The 21,049-nt window shown below is 37.6% G+C and overlaps 1 protein-coding gene across 1 annotated transcript; it reads left to right on the top strand.

Moving 5' to 3' along the window:
* The first annotated feature begins 596 nt into the window (after positions 1 to 596).
* LOC115438822 (CTD nuclear envelope phosphatase 1A) lies at positions 597 to 19,762 on the top strand. Its single transcript, XM_030162663.1, has 8 exons — positions 597 to 1,322; positions 6,016 to 6,082; positions 14,027 to 14,145; positions 14,244 to 14,315; positions 14,558 to 14,674; positions 15,910 to 16,021; positions 16,309 to 16,393; positions 18,531 to 19,762. Exons 1-8 carry the CDS (start codon positions 1,218 to 1,220, stop codon positions 18,589 to 18,591), a joined length of 738 nt encoding a protein of 245 aa, XP_030018523.1. The 5' UTR covers positions 597 to 1,217; the 3' UTR covers positions 18,592 to 19,762.
* Positions 19,763 to 21,049: the final 1,287 nt, after the last annotated feature.

Raw genomic sequence — 21,049 nt, forward strand, 5'->3', positions numbered from 1 at the left:
AATAAAGGTGTTCACTGACTCCATGTGGTGTCAGTTATGATATTGGCTTGTTTGGGTTTATACTGGATAACTTTAGACTGGTAGCATGAGGTCACTGTGGTTTGGAAGTAAATTTTAAATAAACTAAACAGATGAAAGGTAAGAAGTAAAAATAGTAAAATAAACGTGAAAAAGTAAAATGACATGAATAATTTAGTCTACATCTATAAACTATCCTGTAAAAATTTATCACAGATCATTGTTATTTTTGTTATTGGCAGAATATTGTTAAAATCACATTTATTTGTCTTAAGACACTTAATTTTACTTTTTTTACACCGAAAGAAAAAATTGTAATCATTATTTGTAGGTTATTTTGTTATTATTTTACTGGTCTGACCCACTTAAGATTGAATTGGTCTGTATGTGGCCCGTGAACTAGAATGATTTTGACACCTTTGATTGTTAATATCTTCAGTGTAATCCCACGGATCGGACTGGACCCTCTGCCGGGCCGGTTCTGGCCCACGGGTCGTATGTTTGACACCCTTGTCTTTTAACTCTGCTGCTCGTCCACGTCTGTTTATTTTCAATCCACGTGGACGTGCTGCGCGCAACCATAAGGCTCCTCGCGGAAGTGACGGCAAGGCGACGATGGCGGCTTGCAGTTTCATTCCGGATTTCCACTGGACTACAAACTGATTTTATCCGGACCGGCTAGACTTTGTGGAAGTTTGGTAAACTGTCTCTCTTCGAGCGCCGCAAAGGTCGAAGTCACGTTGAACCAGAGCTTGACAGCGAGCGGCCCCAGAGGTTTTTTGGGGTATTTTTGTCCAAGGTTCAAGGTGGTCACCCTGTCGAGCTAGCGGTAGCTCGGCGGCTACAAGCTAACGTTAGTTGTACACAGCTAGCTTGAGAGCTAGCTTGTCAACGAGCTGCGTGCTAAGGTCCATACAGCAGCAGGCGTCGTGCAGCCGCTTTTCTTTTCACCACGTCCACGTTTGTGTTTTCCAGTTACAATGCGAATTCGGTCTGTTTAATGCTAATTGTGCCACAAGTGTGCAGAGCGAGGGACTCACACGTTTGCTTGGCCTCTTGTTCATTTGAGTTGCTACTTTGGCGGCTGTGGCTAAGTCGGTTTTTGCCTCCACTAATTATCCACACAACTTCGGCCAAAAGCGGCCAAGCAGCTGAGAATCAAAGTTTAGCAGCTGTGGGGTCTTTGCGTGCTTTTCAACATGCTGAAGACCCGGCAGTGTTTACTTGGCATCCGCACTTTTCTCGGCGTAACGTCCAGAATATGGGGCTTCATCATGTACATCCTCAGGAAGCATCTCAGAACGGTGAGAAGGCTCTGGAGACATTATGCAGCTCTGCCTGTGTTGTTTTATGTGATTAATGCACAAAGTAAATGGGCTGAGGCTCACATGTGCAGGATTATTAATTGTCAGCCCTTATTTCAAATTATACTCAGTTTTTCTCAGACGTCATTTTTTATTTTCAGTTTCAGTTCAATCAAAATGTTTATTTGCACTTGTGTAAATTATGTGAACACCTGTGCAAATGTCATTATCTCATTCACCATTGTAAACTTAATTGTTCTACCACTTGGCAATATTCATGTTTTGGTTAATTGAACCAATTAAATCATGCTCTGTAATGCGTTATAAGCTCAATATTATTCTGAATCATTTTAAAACAGTGTCATCTCATTTTAGAAGTAATGAGTTAAATTTCAAGCAAAAATGACAATTTCAAGTTATAGTTTCTCATATTTGAGGGTTTTCTTTTGCATAAACTGTTGCATGAGTAGGGAAACAGTGTGAGGTGTATTGATTAATCGGTTTGGCATCAGTAGCCAATATTTGACTTCTCAGCTGGAAATACTGACTTTCGGGAAAATAACAGCTTGGAAGATTTCAGTCATTCTAGTCATGATGTTTAGCTTGATGTTCAGTGCTTCATATTTCAGGTTTTTAGTACTTTGATGTAGAAATTCAGGTCTAAGTTTATACTAAATTGAAAGACTGTACAAATGTAAGATGCAAAAAAAAATTTGGGGGTGAAATTAGCTGATTTGCTGACTATCAGCTTTTTTCTGCTCCTTTTTATTAACCCACCAGTAGTCTACCTCAGTTTGACACTTTATACTTTTTACAAATAATTAACTAATTAACAAAAATAAATAACGGATTCATTGATACTGAAAATTAATTATTAGCTGCGCCATTAGGGCCAACACATCTGCAACCTTACACGTATATGAAGTACCAGACACTTTTAAAGGTTCTAAGTTGCAGCAGGTGTCTTGTTCGGTGTGAAAACCTCTCACAGCCAAACATTTCATTTAAAGGGCGCCCATACATGTTTGCAGGTCACCTTCAATTGCTCAAATGCCTCCACAATAAACATGGCATTTAAGGTGACAGAAGCTTGTAACTTAGACACACACACAGGTGTCGTTGGGTTGTTAATAGACATGCATATGTGGTGTAATATGAGTGGACTTTGACTCCAACTCCGTATCAAGCCAACAAAGCTTGGAGGAGTGCCTTCAGTGTTGTAATCATCTTGCTGTTTGGGGGTTTGCAGTTTATTGTGTAGCGGTAACACTTGCGGGTTGTCAACAGTGTGAGTAGTCCAGTCCATGTTATGGCTGAAGTGAGAGGGATTATGTTAGCACAGAGAGCACAGTGTTCTCTCTCGGCCTCTCTTTCTCACTCACAGTTTAACTCCGTTGTTTACAATCTGCGATGCACTGGAACAATGTCATGATCCAGTGGGCGCTTATAGGACAAGCTGTGTAATGGAGCTCATCCTATAGATGGCGAACCAGGCCAGGTGGGTGATGAGAAATATCCGAGGTCAGGATTTTAATAGTAGAGCCATTCGTCTCTTTTAAAACACATGTATTAATATCGATTGTGTCTGCACTTACCTCACGTCTTATCCGGCCCTCTTGGATTGTCTTTGGGTCAGGTCTTATTACCTATGTTGACTAAAATGCATCGACCGACCTAATCCAGAAATTTGGATCACAATTCATTTAAAGCTCTATTGGATTACAGTTATTAGTGCAAGGTCGTAATCCCTCACCTGTTACTTGACGTAAACACACAACATGATTATTCATTAATCTTACAGCCAGGAGTGTTTCTCAGTGCTTGTTTGTTATCTAATGTTTCATGCAGTAATAGAGATGAGTGCTGCCACAGTGGATTGTTCATCATCAGGAAATTATCAGCCTCAGAGACGTCATTTAGTACATTAATATAGTAGCTTTAATTGAAATGCAAGAATTTTCCTCTTGCACTTTTCATTTAAATACAAATTGGATATTTTATTCAGAGACTGTTGACATGCACAGAATATTAATTTTTTGCCCTTACTCTGAAAAAGACAATATTCCTACAAAGCTGTAAATATGGATAATAAAACTGAGTCTTCCATGAACGTACCTGTTCACATGGAGCCTTGGAGACTCAGATTAACAATGTCCTAAAATGTTTGAGGTAAAATATGGGAAAGTGGCTGGGTCCACTTATGCCATTTTGCTTCTTTGCATCAAAATTGGACTGGTTGAGAAGGCTAAAAACATTAAATCTGTGTTTTCCTGGCTATATGAAAGCAAGAAGCATGATACATAATTGTTCTTTACTCAACCTACATGCCTTGTATAGAATATCAAAAAGAGCCATCTTTGCATGGCTGCACAATGTATTGAATTGCAGTGTTGATACATGAACGATAATGTAGTTGCAGGTTTATAATATGTCTGGTGATATTTAGTGAAAACTGTAATACAATGAAAGCTGTTGGATCCTACATTCAAATCAGTATATAGAGTCATTTTTCCAACTCAAACATGCAAACCAAAAATAGGCCTAGTATTGGAAGAAAATTACTAAAACAACTTGATGTTCCTTTTAGTATAAATTTGAACAACTTTCATTTTGCATGTTTCACACTGTAAAATCAGACCATGTTGAGTAATCTGTATGTTTTCTTTGACCAACCAAGTGGACTCAAATCACAATATTTTCTACTTTTTCACTACATTGTGCAGCCCTAGTCTCCATGTGGATTACTTCTTAAAAAATAAAGCACGGCTGGAGAAACATTTCGATACTAATGAAGTAATTTGATGTATTATCTAATGCTATGTAAAAATCTGATAAGTTTTGGTGTAAGTTTTCTACTGTTGGTGTACCACCTGCTTTTAAAATGCCATCCTGAAAAAGGTCAAGTGTCGCAATATATGCACATATCCCAAAACCTGCTGATATAATATCCCAGTCTTTCATAATGTTTCTCTGACTAAATATATGGGGTTTTCTTTAATTTGTGAAACTCTATCCAAGCTTGGTAAACCTCAAATAATACAGATTTTCACATTTCTCCTAATACAGAATACTATTGGCAAATCCCACGTCTTAATCAGAGATGTTCAGTTTAGAAAACATTAAGTTTGGAATTTTGTGTTATTCAGAAATGGGTGTGCATATAAACATAGTGTCTGGTGGTTAGGCCGAGTGGGTAAAACCATCTGAAATGTCATTGTAGCTGTATTCTGAAGTGACTGAGTTAGAGTTAACAGGCCCGGGGTCCAGATGGACTCCCGGGGAGGAGCAGAGAGTTGAGTTGAGGGTGACTTCCCCCCCGTGGTGCCCAGCAGCTGCCACCACCACCAATAGGCTTCCCCCGAGCGCACTCTGCCAGGCGGCGGTGGTGGGAGGGGGCGCAGGGGGAGGCCCCGTCCAAGGCCGAAGTCCCGAGCAGCCTCAGGCTCACTCAAAGTCACCCTGCAAGTCTCCCTCGCTGCATGTGCCCCACACTCGCCTGACACCCGCCGACAGCTGGGGGGGTAAAAATAGCCCTGTGAAGAAAAGTGCAGAGCCCCTGGGTGAGAGCTGCTCTGCAAAGGATCCTCTGTGCAGGAACTCCGATCAGAGCAGATTAAGGAAGTTAGAGAGGAGAAGTCACCGGGTCGTTTGTGCATGAAGTCCACCTCTGTTCTCTGGCTTAATCTGTGTCATACAGAAGTAAAGAGCTGGTTTACAAACAATTTATTGTCCTCAGTGTTGGGATTTTAGGGCTTAAAGGTATTTAGGACTCTAGCATTACAGGGGTTTCTGCTGTTCTTTAAAAAGTCTAAAATCCCATAATCTGAATTTTAGGCCTTTTTTAAAATCTCTTAAAAACTATTTTGTCAGGTCTTTAAGTTGATATGAATCCAGTGCTCGGTTGCAGCTTGTGGAGATCATCATGAACCTCCTCAAAGGAAATGTTTTGACTTTATTAGAAACAGGACAAATGTTGTATTAAAAATCTATGATAAAGTAATAAATCAGTTAATCAAATTTAACAAAAACTCTAGATGCATTTTCCCTGAAATTCAGTGTTTTCCAGGTTTGAAGCATGTTGATACTGAGTCTATAAACTATCCTGTCCTCTAATAAGTGAGCTGTTCTGGTTAATTGTTCTGTTCTAAGGAAACATAGTCACTGTAAAAAAATCCAGAAACATTTGCCATCGCATGGTATGGTTTTTGTATCAATGAGAATCCAATGCCACTGTCAAACAGGTTAAATATGTATGTTGTTTATTTAATTTGCTTTGACAGGTTGAGTGCTCATTGATCAACAGAAACATGTAGAAAAAGAAAATATTCAGTGTAATATAAATCAAATCACGATCCAGCCATGACAGGATGCAACGTAGGTCTTAAATTGGTGTTAGAAACTTGTGAACGCGGCTTGTCCTTAGCACATCAATGGTTTTGAGAAAATATGACTGTGGTTTTCTAGTTAACGGGAAACCTCTTTTTAATACCTCAGAGGATTCCCAAATGTTGAATTCATATCAGTGTATGAAAGCTACTGATCAGATAAAGAGGCTTCAGAATACTTCTTCTGAAAAGCCAATTTAATTCTCCGTCTGGAAATCAGTCCGTAGTGTAAATAACTCGCTGAGGATTGCTGTGCAGTGTATTGTTTCTTCAGTGAAACTTAACATCTTCTGCTTGTGTCTTTACAGATAATCCAGTATCAGACGGTGCGATACGACACTTTGCCCCTGTCACCTATCTCCAGAAACAGACTCAGTGAGTACACATTGTTATCTTGATATGCGGCTCAATCACCCCCATGTTTAGTCCATAAGAAAACCACATAGAACTAAGTCATCTGACTTATCACACATTTATTTTCCATCTTTCTGACCCAGTGGTACCGGATGCAGATATACTTGTAATGTGGAAATTTAAGTAGAAGCCAAACCAGTTTGTCTGGGAAGAAATGTAATCAGCAACGTAATAGTACCGTATGAACAAACAGATGACCTGACCCCTTTCTTGGGACCTTTTCTCTTCAGAGTAAATTGCCAGTCTGTCTGCTCGGACACACTTGACAGCACTCCCATAATATTTCTCTGTCAGATGAGCTCTCAGCTGTCACTGATGCGCATGTCTTTGGGTTCTTAGTTTGGTATTTTTTTTAAAGCGGATCACGGGGCTAAAAGCGTATTTTCTTCTTCAGCTATTTCAGTGCCTGCACTGGTCAGTTTTCTCTCTACTCTCATGTCTCTGAAATAGCACATGTTATATGAAGAATGGCTTCCTATAAAAGGCATTCGGTTCATAGTTATAATTACATCTCTTCAGTGTTATCCTTGCATTATTGTGACTGGAAGCCAGTGAAGTTACATAAACTACAACTTCAATACTTTACATGAACTTCCCTAAAAAGCATGAGCAGTTCAAAGGAAATGTCAGCCTAAATCTACTATGTTTAGTCAAGCTTGGTATTGTTAAAAATGGGTCCTAGCTCCGATACTGATACCATGGCTTCAATATCAGGGCTAATTTTCAGTTTTAACAAAAATAAAAATCCATTACACATAATAGTAAAAATATCTTTATCTTAACCTGCACTTTATGCTCTATTTTTTTCAACCAAAATGTTGTTTATGTTCAGCTGTCTCTGTCAACTGTTAAATTTTCGTGCAGTTTTCCACTCAAAGTTGAACCGGTTTATGATGACATAGAAATATCTGTTAAGCCCTGGTCCATTTGTTTTCAGTTAGAATCATTTCAATGCAACACATAACAATGAATTAGCCAATAGCAGAAACGTCACTCGTATAAAACCAAGTTCTGATCAGAAAACAGCTCAGTTAAGACAACATTCATAATCATCTCTTTGTAATGTGACCTTTATTTATACTTTTTTGCCTTTTATTGGTAGAGAAATAATACTTGTACTGTTGGATCTGCACAGTGTTCGCTTAGCGCTGGAAAGTTTATTCGAAGTTCATCGGTGTGTTTTGTTAAATTATTCATGACATATGCCTTTCTCAGACTGTTTGAAAATTGGAATTATTTAGCTTTTAACTGATATTCTTCTTTTTATGTGGATGTATAGAATATGTATATTGCTAAAAGCGTCAGGTAGCATTACCACGGTAACGGAGAAAAGAGTGGCTACCCTGAGAGTAAGAGGCTACCGTACAGAGCAAGAAAAGTACAGTAACGACATTTCCTTAGACCAATTAGTGCTAGTTGTTTCAGAGTGGAAGCTTTTCTTAAGATTTCTGGGTTTATTATCTGCCCTTGCTTTTCTCTCAAACATATGATTATAATAATGGTCCAAAGTAATGGTAACTGTAATGGTAATTGTATATTGTAAAATGTTCATGCGGAGGATGCTCGTCTCGCATATCCAGACTTGCCTCCATGCTCCGTTTTGGTTCTGTAGATAGGTCTGGTACCTTCCACTATCATTCTGGAATAGGTGCAAAAGTTATCTGGCTAGTTCTTGGGCAGCAATGAGTGCAGAATAGTTTTCAGAAAGGTTGTTTTGGCAGAAGATGTAAATAACGAAGTGTGTCATGAAATCAAACCGACTAAATCCCAACTAAAGAAAATGGTACATAAAAGTGCATTTTTCAGAATTTCACATGAGCAGCATTTTGTGGGCTGGAGGTTGTTTATTTTTTTATTTTTTTTTCACATAGCGAGGCTGATTTTCTGAATTCATGCACACATAGAGGAGGAAAGTAAACTGACAATGTTGTTCATTGGAAATATTCCCCCTTATTCAAGCACCATTACTTTCTAAGAGCCAGTCCATGACAACTCTTGAAATGCCCATCTATGGATCTACATCTTCAGCAAACTTGGGGAAAATACCATAAGAACATGAATGGATGATTAAGTGCTGAATGTAAGTGTTGACAGGTCACATCGACAAATACAGAAACAGAATGCATAAAAAATTTATTTAACTGCCTTTAAACCCAGACAGCACTTAAGCCATTTGGAATAGAGGTAAAACCCTGATATGTAATGTATGAAAGCCATGTGTTCGTGCTTAATTCACTACCCTAATGAGATTTACTCCTTAAGTACTGAAGTTTGGCATTGAATAACAAGACATGCTCATACTGTAGGATCTGAGCTGTTTATTTGGTTCTGTAAAAGATCATAATTCAGCATTAGGGCCGCATCTGGAAAAGACATGGTGAGATTATTGTTCGATTATGCAGGAAAATATTAAAATTACTGATGTGTATGACTTTGGTTCTGCACAGTACCTCTTATTTGCACTGTATCCAAAGTTTTTTGGATAGTAATACATTTAAAACAGCAGATTTGTGTGATTATTGTACAGAGTGAGACTGATTCAATGAATTCTGCAGCCCTATAATATTATTATCTAATGCAAATGTAAATAAATAATGAAGCAGATGGAAATGATCTGAAAACCGCTGCTAATTGATTTCATTCATGCTTGATGTTTAATAGACTAATAATGAGTGTAACTAGTGTCTAATGTAGATGAAGTTTGATATTGTGGATTACACAGCACAGCATGGCTCTGCTAATAGTAACGAGAGACGAAGCACAGCTTAATTAAAACACCAGTCCCTTTGTCTGGAAATGGTAAACTGTTAAATAAACAACAGGCAAAAAAACCAAAGGAAATGTCGTTAGTTAAGGGGCTCTGTGCAGGGAAGGCATGTGGGAATGTAGAGGAAATGCAAATGTCAGGCGGTAGTTAACACCAGTATAAGGCGAGCGGCGAGGAGCTCATTCACTGTAAAGGCACACTCCGACTCAGGACGGATTGCGTTTCAGTTTGACTTGACTCGCCTTTATAAACACACTGCCATGACCTCAGCCACAGAGCAGGTCAGCCGGGACGTGAATTCAGCTGTTAAGGGTCAGTAGATTCCAAATCCATTGCTCACATTGATCCCTCTGACTGTGAGGGATCAGCTGTTAGGCAGGATTCGTACCTGCAGCAAGTACATGGAATTCATTGTAAAACAGGTACAAGTATTATGCCTAGTGTTATAGTTTAATAGTTTCTCATTTATTTTCACAAAATGGACAAAACGGGCTGCACCCATGGAGTCTCTAAATGGGCTTATTTACAGTACTGTGCAAAAGTCTCATTTGACCTTTATCTGTAGTTTTTTCAGGGTTGAAATGATCATACATAGTTATTTCTCATTCTCTTTTCTTAAGATACAGCAAGAAAAGACAGGAAATATGCGCACATTCTTAAAAGACACACGAAAACTGAAATAAATAGGTTCTAAAGGTTAAAGTCACTATTATTGTGACCTCTGACCCCATGACAAGAAGCATCACAAACAATTAGAAACATCTGACATGTGTTGAATGAAACCTGGTATAAAATATCAGAAAACTAATGCAATAAATCTGATATTGTCTTTTTTTTTTGGTTGTTGATTATTTTTATTCATTTTGTAATTAATTTGTTAATTTTCATTGATTTATCTTCAATTTGTTGATCATTTTGTTTACTCTTTTCTTATTATTACTTTTGCTTATTTTGCTTATTTGTGTTTAATTTATTACTGGTATCAGTAAATTAATGCCAGAAAGAGCTCCATGTTTCGTCACTAAGTTATTAGTGATTTAAATAATCACAAACCATTTTATAATCAATTATTTAGATGGATGGATGGATGGATGGATGTACTTCCTCTATCCCCACCTGGGAAATTACAGTGTAGCAGCAGCATGACACGCATACAATAAAAATAGAGTACCACAGCAAACGCGAGTAAAAAACAAATACAACACCAGAGCAAACACTATATTTAATAAATTTGAAGAATAAAAAGATCTGTGCAGAATCTGGATAATAACTTTAATGTGCTAAAATAGAACTGTAAGGTGCAAAACAAGCTGTAATATTCAGAATGAGAAGGTGCAAAATGACATTTAAGTGCAAATATATTCATGACCAGAGACGTATGAATGAAGTATCGTAATTTTCTGTTTCCAGTTTCTTAGACTTATATATTTTCTGATTTTTTTTTTTTACCCCTTTGTTGTAGATCATGGATTAAACTAGACATTTTAGGATGTCATATGGGCCTTTTAGAAACTATTCTTGACATTTTTCTAACAAAACATAACCTTAAGATTAGTCAGTACACTGACAGAAGACTGAATGATACACATTTTTTACACTGTTTCACAATAAAAGTCTACTGAAGTGGTAGAAGTCTTGTAATTTGGAAGAAGTGCATGGTGCTCAGCTTGTATTTAAGTTTTATAAAGACTGATCCATTATTGTACGTTTTTATACGCATATATAAACACTTGTGATTACAATACCATGTTTGCCTTCATCACTCAGTATTGTGTGTTTTTTTTCTTGTATTTTTCATATATTGCTTCATGTGTCAGGGCGACTGCTCAATAATCAACAGAAACCATGATGTTGAAGTGGAGAAAAGAAAGAAAATATCCAGTGTAATATAAATCATATCACATTTGAACTAAAGCAGAAATACAATCCTGCTCCTTCTGTGTGTTCAGGCTTCTATTACTCAACACCACATACAGTGAATCTGATTTATGGGGAAAAGTTCAGAGTGTTATCTTTCAGAAGAGCCTCAAACTGTGCTTGTTCTCTGAAATACATCAGACATGGCTTTCTGTTAAATGTGGATGTGCTTTGGGTGCATTTTAGAGCAAATTAATGAGCAAAAACCAAGACTTTACTAAATATTAACTAAATTTATGGAGAACATTACAGTTTTTACCTTCAGCCCTAGCCACAGGGTATTGTCATCAGTTCATCGTCTGTCTGTCCGTCCGTCCATACGTGCAAAAAGGGGGGGAGCAGCAGATTGTCAATGATAAGGAAACCCTGGTGTGGACTAAAGGCCAAGGGTTTTCAAGTATGGGCACATTATGTTTGTCTTTAAGCCTCATTTTTTGGGTGTTTATTCTTTGAATTAATGACCCAAAACATTAAATGACACATCTTTATAGTAATATACTTAAAATACTTGTGGCTAATTAGGGCTGCAACGACAAGTCGACAGCAAAATTAGTAGACAGCTAATTTTGTATTCCACAGGTTGTTAAATTTTTATTTAAAGAAAAATGTTTTTGTTTTGTTTTTTTGACACTTAGGCTAGTTTTTATTAGTTATTTATCTTTTTTTTTTAAATTATTATTATTTATCATTTTGTCATACAGAACATAACATTCTGCAACAGATAATAGTCACAATCTAATAATGATAAGTAGGTTACAGTAATGAAATAGCAATCAAGTTACCTAATTAATTAAATTTTTAGAGCAGCAGGTTATATAGCATTTCACAGGACTGTGAGACAAACCCCACATTAATTGTATTTAAAGAAACTAATCCATTTACCCCATCTTATTATGTAAAGTTCATCTTGCAGCCTCAGTATAAATGTTAATCTCTCCATTTTGTGAATTTCATCAACAATTTTCAGGCCATCAGAAAAATGTGTATTCTATTACTGAATGCAATTCTTGAGTATTTAGTTGTTTAACAAACTTTGGTTGGCACTATAATTGTTATGCACAAAATGAACTTTTAAGGGAAAGGTTTTTGGTTTTATTGCGGTTTGGAATATTTGTTGAGTATTGAATTGAATATTTGTTTAACTTTGTTATGCATTTCAATTGTTTTGCACCAAATGTTCTTGTTAAGGGAAAGAAAATGTATTTTAATGTTGCAATATATATAGATTTGCAGTTCATAATCTGACTAGTCGACTGTTGAAATAAGATTAGTCATTAGTCACAGCCCTACTGCTTTCAGATAATCCATTTTACAAAAAAGACCAAAACTAATAAAAACTCACCTAAAACTTAACTTTTTTGTCTCAAGCCTCCCTATAAGTCGGTGGGTTGTAAGAATTCATAGTCATCTTAATTCCGCCACAAATAAAACAAACACTATGAATTTATTAAAGATGACAAAACCCTATCATGGACCTCCATAGGTGTCCCCCATCCTGCATTAATGATTTCACGTCTGTAATGCAACACTGATCATAGTGAACGCCAAAAAACAATCCAGAACTCTTATCATGTCCTCACAGATTTAATGTCCTGTGAAACGCTCTGAGGTTGTGGGTTCCTCACACAGAATGACCTACTTAAACTAAAAAACTGTATATTGTTATTGAGCGAGCTAGTGTCTCAAAAGTTATTAAGTTGTTTTGCTGAATCATGTTGTTTCCTCAAGGCTGTGGTTGGGATCTGGAAACCACTGTCACAGTCACATGGTACCAAAACCCAGAAAAACCCAGTGGTCTAAAATTTACTTCACATTGTAGACAACAAGTACTTCATGTAGTGACAGAAGACTGAAAAGGTCTTCCTCTTTAATCCAGGCCATTTATTTTGTTCACTTTAGTTTTTTATGAGCTTGATTGACATTTTGACCTGGGTGTATATGAATGTCGTGTTTTACCTGCATCTTTTTGTGTCATTATTGCAATATACATTATTTTCAGAAGGCTTAGATGGTGTGGACGATGCATGTGTGGAGCCTTGCAGGACAAAATTTCTCGTAAAACGACATCATTTCGCATCACTTTGGAGTTTGGATCATTATCACCATATCTGTGGTCAAAATTGGGAAAAGAAGGAGCAGATGATAAAAAATAAACCACCCCCATCTCTAACTCGTACCTTTGTGTACAGAAATTGGTCACTTGTAGAACTAAAGTTCACACATCTGTTTTATTAATTTCCCCAGTGAGAAATGACTTGGACTGTGGGAATCAAGACGTTGGAGTAAATAAGAACATTTTTCTAAATTCTAGGAGTCACAAATTTTTGCCAGTATGGCCATGAAATGGGCATTAAGTTCAGTTCTAAGTAGTCTTAAAAAGGTCTTAAAAAGTCTTAAATTTAACTTGTAGAAACTTGTAGGAACCCTGTATCAGCCTGTACAATAATATCATAAAAAAGAATGTAAACTACAGGTCCAGATTCAGGAAGATTTAGAGGGATTTTTAATTGTAGGAATAGAAAACAATCTGCATGTTCTGGTGATAGTTTGGATGTAGTTGAGCAGAGACATAGTACTGTATAAAATCTGGAAAATAAGTCATATATTGGTTTTTTAATTACTTGTACTGGTGTTAAAAAAGTTTGCATGGTTGATTTTGAGTATTTCCACATGAGTGGTTTTTGCATTTTCCTCAATATCCAAGCAAAAGGACTAGAGATATCTATACCAGTGCTCTTTCTTTATTTTGTTTTTATCGTTATTTATCCAATTAAAAAAAAATCTTCATTACTAATATAAAAATAGTTACTTTTTCCAAGTGTTTCAGTTGTTTTCACATTATCTTTGAATGAACACAGATACAAACCTTTAATGTAACAGTACATATAAATATCTGCCACTTCCAGCTTCTTTGATTTTAATATTTTTGGGTTCATTTACTCCTTTCTCTTTGGGTTGTGCGTTAAACAAGACATTTGACAATGTCATTTTGACCAAATGATCATCAGCTTTCACTTTTTTCTGACCAAACAACCTAAAACATACACCACAGATGAGTCGACTCTTGAATAATCCTTTTTAGTGTAACGGGGTCATTACAGTGTTTTTAAATGTTTTGTGTGATTCTCCTCTCTCCCTCATTTATCTCAGTTGATCCCTTGCATGTGTTAAAAATATGGAATAAAGCATCACAACTTTGTATGTTTGATGATCGTCTCCAGATGCAGTAAAGAGGAAGATTCTGGTTCTGGACTTGGACGAGACGCTCATCCACTCACACCATGACGGGGTCCTTAGACCCACGGTGAGACCTGGTACGCCGCCAGACTTCATCCTCAAAGTACGTATGAGAACACGCAACGTTTTCAACTCAACACCAAACCTAAAGGCCGTCTCCATCTAAACAAACCCCCTTTGTGTGTTGTCTTTTCCGCGCAGGTCGTCATCGATAAGCATCCAGTCAGATTCTTCGTACATAAAAGGCCGCATGTGGACTTCTTTTTAGAAGTGGTGAGTGTCTTTCAGAGTTGATGCCCGATCCTGGATTTAACTTTGCTTGGGAACAGTTCTCAGGGTGTTATTTTATCCCATCTGTCAGCTTGAACGTCAGTTTTCTGTTCTATTCCATGTCGGCGCTACCTGACGAGATGAATCTTTGTTTTGGAAGCCGAGCCTTCATTACACACTGAGCTCTGGCTGCAGCTTGTGTAATTTATACCATTGTGTGCACTGTACTTTTTGTGTGTACACAGGTGAGCCAGTGGTATGAGCTAGTGGTTTTCACAGCCAGTATGGAGATCTACGGCTCAGCGGTGGCCGACAAGTTGGACAATAACAGAAACATCCTGAAACGCAGATACTACAGACAGGTATGGATACAACACTGTGCATCCAACTGCCATTTCAGGTTTATCACAGGAAAAAAGACTGTCACACTGCATTAAATATTCCCATGATGTATATCTTTCTTTTATCTCAGGGTTTTGTTTGTCAGGGTTTCTGCGGGTCATTAAAAAGCATTAAAAGTCATTAAATAGATTTTGTGAAAATGAAGGCCTTAAATGGTATTAAAAAGCAGTAATTTGATGTCCAGAGGCATTAAAAAAATAAATGCACTTGATGGGAAATAAAGCATTGTTATTCGTGGTTTATTTTGTTTTGTATTATGTCTGTGTCTGAAATAAACTAACCTAACCTAACCTGTTTTGATTATATAAACATTCAATTATTTTGATTGGAAGTATAGTGTGATGATTGACAGGCGGAACCCTTTAATTGGCTATTGTTTATGGCTGATGCATGAAGTCACAACACAGGACGCTTGGAATGCCACGTGCTGTGAGCATGCTCATGCTGTGGCGAAAGAGCGGAGGGAATATTAGCAAATGTCGGAAAAATGGGAAAATGCAAGTTTCAGCAGAAGTGATTGGAGGAGGAACAATTCAGAACCTGGTTAAAGTTTGTCAAAGGTAAACTGTCATAAAACTGAATCTGCAGTTGGGCATGAGTATTAAATTTGTTTAAAGTGTCATTAGAAAGGGCATTAAAAAGCATTAAATTAGATTTGCTGATACCTGCAGAAACCCTGTTTATGTACTTTCTCTAATGACTGCAATCATTTGTTTTTCTATCATTTTCTTCCCCACTATAACAAAATACTTTTAAAAGTAAAATTATAAGGTGAAAATGTTTACATTTACATTTCCTTTTGCTAAAAATATGAAAAACATGAACAACGTGAAATGACTTCAAGTGCAATTTTAACAATATTCTGCTTGTTACTAAATGTTGTGTTTGATTGTAGATCCACTTTGATCTGTCAGTTTTAATGAACATGTGTGAATGAGAAGCTGAGGCATAATGTTAAAATTCCACTTATTTTTCTTCAGAAATGTCATGTTGTTTGTGGTTAGTTTATAAATGTAAACACTTTCATAATTTGATTTAAATTTTTGCCACTCTAAAACATAGAGAAAAGTTTGGGGTTGACACAGATCATATTGGACTGAAATAAGTTTAACACCAATTATTTGTGCAGGCTGTGAACAGTTCAATTAAACATCTTTATGAAACTCATTCACTGTTGTTTTTGTTTCTTCCACAGCATTGTACATTGGATCTAGGTAGTTATATTAAAGACCTGTCTGTAGTACATGATGACCTGTCCAGTATTGTGATCCTGGACAACTCGCCTGGTGCTTATCGGAGCCATCCAGGTAAGAAACTGAACCAAACCGGAGTCGAAGGCAGTCTTGTGTGAGTGTGAAATATATTAGTTGCTTTTATTCTTTGCCGTGGCTTCATTGTATACGCTCAGGCTTGTGATGAGCCAGGATCTGCACAAATAACTGCTCGGAGCACAAGGCCTGTATTGTAGACAGTGTAATAGTACATTAAATCCGCTGCTGCTCAAACACTCGCTGGCCTCATTTGCAGAGCTGCATAAAATCTCCACCACGTCCATTTCTCTGTCACGACTGACTGCCTGTTTTCTGCCCTCCAGACAATGCAATACCCATCAAGTCCTGGTTCAGCGACCCTAGTGACACAGCACTTCTTAACTTGCTGCCTATGCTGGATGCACTAAGGTAAAAGGAATCATTGTCGGCTTATGAACAGACACATATGCTCATTTTATTTAATAGGGGTGTGTATCTGTGGGGTTATAGATAGGACACTAATGAATGACAGTAGCTCAACTTTACAAACTAGCTTTACCAGTTCATTTATGTTGCCTAAATGTAGGATTTACATGCTTCTAACATTTACCTTGGTGTAAATTACAGCTTAAATATTTAAGGCTCCAAGAACTACAACTGGAGCTGTAATGATAATGTAATGAAAACGGATCACCTACAATTATATAAACTTTAAAGGCTTTACTTTGGCAGGATATGTAGCTACTAGAGAGGAATTTTAACATGTTTAGCATCACCGGGGATGGAACAATATACAGTACAGTCATCTGTAATAAACTCATAATAAACCAGACTTATTGTGTCAAATGGTGACCTTTTCTTATCTGAAATTGTAATCTTATATTTTAGTTTACAAGGACAATATCACTAAACTCACATGATCTGCAATAAACCGAGGCTCATCTTCAGCCTCAAGACCCACTTTATTTGCTCTCAGAAGCCCCTTTTCCACCAACATTCCTCGGAACTTTTACTACCAGACATTTATTTACCTGGGAAAAGCATTCCTGTTGATCTGTGTGCTCAAAGTGCCTGAAATTTTATTGAAATCAAGCTCAGTCATTCGGTGTCACAGACTCCAAGTCCAGCTGAATTTCTGTTGAGATGAAGTCCAGACTTATTACCCAGAGTACATTTGGGTTGGCAGACAGACAAATTACTTCAGTGCGTTTGTAGGAGTGAGATGAATACACTCAGAAGCTCAAATGAGTGTATTTGTCAAATGGATGCTGTCATTGTCCACTTCTCATAGCTTCTCTTTTTCTGCTCCATATTCCAAATGATCAAAACACAAATGAAGTGAATCTTGTTGAAATGGAATAAACAAGTGTGCAGATGCCACTTGATTAAACATGGAGGATGAACACAAGTGTGGAATGCTGCAAATGTGTTTTACCAATCAGTGTTTTCCAACACACAGCCCCACCTCCAATTTCTGGGGAAACTGAAAAAGAACTTGAAAAGAACTTTTTTCAGGGAAAGTTTGGGGTCAAGGAAAAGTTTTTGTACTCGGGCAATTTCAGTGGAAACGCACCAAGGTTTTTAAAAATCTGGGGTAAAGTTAAAGCTCCTGTGGTGGTCAGCTTCACCATCAGGGATAGTTTGAGTGAAGGTTTACCTGTCAAACTGGGACACAGGTGAGCTCATGGGAGGAAGTTAATCACTGGGGGTCTTCAACTTAGGAGAGTCATGCATCATACACAGGTTGTATTAGCTTTTAATGCTTAAAAATATTAACCATGTAAATCCATACTTTTTTACACTAAAACAAAGAGAAAAAATTTGTAATATTATGTATAGGTTATTATGATAGTATTTTACTGGTCCGACCCACTTTAGATCATGTTGGTCTGTATTCATTCATTCAAGCTTCATTAAGGACACTAAAACTTGGGCCATCCGATAAGATAAAACAAAAAAAGGAAAAAGTATAAATCCATATGTCGCTTATACATAAAGGCTCGATTGCCAGTGAGACCACATTTTAGATGTAAACCTGACAGAACTAAAGTTAGGACAGACCAGGACTTGTACAATTGAGTTTGACAATTTTGTAACTGCACAGCCATGCAGCATCGCACACCATGACCCATAAACTTCTGACTTGCACTATGTGTGAATTTCAGAGCTGTTATCTATCCATTTTCCATGGTTTTCTTGATAATAACAAAAATCACTTCAGTTCTTACATCAATATCTATGGCATTGTACTGCCAAAAACAGTGCTTTTAGGCGTTCCATGTTTTCTTTTCTGTCTGTTTTAGTCACATGATACACACAGGAGTTAGTGCATAACCATTGTTTTTGATGACTTTTGATGGTCTAATAATTTTTTCCGCAACTGTATGTGGAAGCGGAACTAAAATGATTTTAGCATCCTTGATTGTTAATATCTTCAGTGCAAATTTTACATTTCACACATTCATCCCAGGGGCTGGATTGGGCCCTTTGGTGAGCAGGTTTTGGCTCCCGACCCGTATGTTTGACACCCCAGTTCTAAATCATCTCTTTGCGTTCCCCGTCCCAGGTTCACTGCTGACGTCCGCTCCGTCCTCAGTCGAAACCTCCACCAGCACCGGCTCTGGTGATTGGCGGAACCCGAGGGGCCCGGGGGCTTGTTGAGCGGCCCCCTCCTCTCCGCCAGATTCCATCCCGCCCTCCGTTTCCCACTCCAGACGACCCGCCAGCCCTCCACCAGCCTCCCGGTTGGATCCTAGGAGATGAGGGCTGGGGCGACCGCCCAACACGGGATGAACAGTTTGGGATGGATCACCAGAGCCCACAAACTACTGGGGAGGGAGGGGGAGCAGGCTTGTTTTTTTTTGTTTTTTTCTCCTCCTTCTTGATTCTTTGTATTTTTTTTTTTCCAAAATAAAGCGGAGCCTCTCTGCCTTACAGCTCCTGATACTGACTGAGCGTATGGAGGTGAGCTTGTGTACGTGAGTCGGATGCTTGCTGAGTTCGTTAGTCCTTTTTAAACTTTTTTGATGATTGGGAGGGAGGGGGGGGATCCGGAAAGCAACAGAGACAAATCTACATTATTTCTTCTTCTCCATCACCAGACATTGCACTTCAACACACAACTCATCGATTTACCTCATACCCCAAATAATAATTTTTTGATTCTGAGTGAGTTCCTGGTACTTTTCCCTTTCTTTCTCGACAACAATGGATCAGTTTTGCTTGAAACTTTTACCGACAGCCCATTAGTCTTTTTTTCTCTCTTTTTTCAGCCATAATAGTGATCTTTCCCCTCCCGAGGCTCCTCAATGGACTCAGTGATAAAGACTTGACTGAAAAGTTGTGAGAAAAAAAGAATGGCTTGTAACGATATGTGGACTGCCGTGCCGCCTTCCATATCTGATTGTTTCTCTATACCATAATATAAGATAATATGTCATCTGCATACCATGGCATTTTGCTCTCCCCTTTTGCCATTTTATGCCATCCTGATTTCATCCAATAGGAATTGCACTTAATTTCTTCCTTTTTTGCCCTTCTGTTTTCGTTGCAGTTGGTTTTTTGTATTATCAAATTTGCAGCCACCACCCCCCCCCCCCTTTTCTCCCCCCTTGTTTTTTACTTTCTGCCCCCCCCTCCCCCCCTTTACTTTCCTGTCTGGGTTCGACTATTAGACCCCTCCATCTTTAAATGCCTTCTGAACAATGTCAGTCTTGTCAAGGCTCACAGCAGCTTCTTATTGGCTCTGTCTCCAGGTCCGTGTTACTAATAAAACACTTGTCAGTATCGACCAGTTACTCTCCTGCTTGGTTTGGTTTTTCTTTTTTAAGACGCTCAGTCGTAACTGTTTGCAGCTTGTAACTAACAATGTGGAGAGAAGTCAGATGAATCCACAAGTATTTCATGTCCTCTATGTTCTCTGGTGCCATCTTGTGATGGTAAAGGTAACTGCACAGGATTCCACTTGGGTCAGGAGACCAACAAACTCACTGTTTTTTAAAATTTTTTCCCAGACATGGATGAAGTGGGCTGCAACTCATCATTATTTTCATTATTGGCTGAAAAACTGTTTGACCTCAAGTGTCTCATTTAATCCACAATCTAAACATTTTCGGTTAGTGTCTTGGAAGAAGAAAGAAACCAGAAAATTGCAATTTAACAAACTGGAGTCTGAGAATATTTCTATTAGATTAGGTAGAATTTTCCTGATCCCTCTGGGAAATTAAGGTTCCACTATCAGCACAACAATGTATGTACATATACAAGAAGAATTAGAAGATAAAAAAAATAAATAAAAGTAAGTAATACCTATAAAAAAAAAAGTTTTAAAAACAGGCAATTGCACATTAGAAATACTACTAGTAGTAGTAGTAATAAATAGTTATAAAGAAATAATTATGGGGATAGAATAATAGAAATAATACCAATAAAAGTATATTAAATGTACTTGTTCTTCAAATCTTACTCAAACTGATTGTCATTATCAAAATAAGTGTTGATTTAATTAAATGCTCTACCATTTGTTAGTCTACTGTTGCATCTTGTAGTTGTAGTAAAGCCTTTTTCAATGGTGATCTTTGTTGAATCTCGTCAGACCAGGATCAATCCACATCTAGGAAAAGTGTCCATCAGTACATTGGTTTACATCTAAAGAGCCATTTTTGTTCATTGAGGAAGTAAAAAGTTCATCTGGAGCTGCAAAACATATCAGAGGATCACAAACTACAGGAGATTTTATTTGTCAAGAATCACAACATAATGATTTTTAAGTTGTGTGTTTAAAGGTCTGATGCATAAGATTCAGGGGGATTTATTGGCAGAAATACAATATAACGTTCATAATTATGTATCATAAGTGTATCATCACATCAGAACAGTGTTTAAGATCTGTTTTTTTAATCAAATGATCTGTTCACATCCAACAAAGACATTTCTACAGTAGCTGGGATCAGATTATAACTTTTAATGTAGGTGGTTTCCAGTGTTAATGTGATAATGTGAGTGTGAGCCAGGGTTAAGAGTCAAAGGGACTTTATTTCACTAAGTATTTTAAGGTCAATGTTGAGAGACAAGTATTTTGATCCC

The sequence above is a fragment of the Sphaeramia orbicularis genome, chromosome 18 (genome assembly GCF_902148855.1).
Source record: "Sphaeramia orbicularis chromosome 18, fSphaOr1.1, whole genome shotgun sequence".
In the NCBI taxonomy this organism is placed as follows: Eukaryota; Metazoa; Chordata; class Actinopteri; order Kurtiformes; family Apogonidae; genus Sphaeramia; species Sphaeramia orbicularis.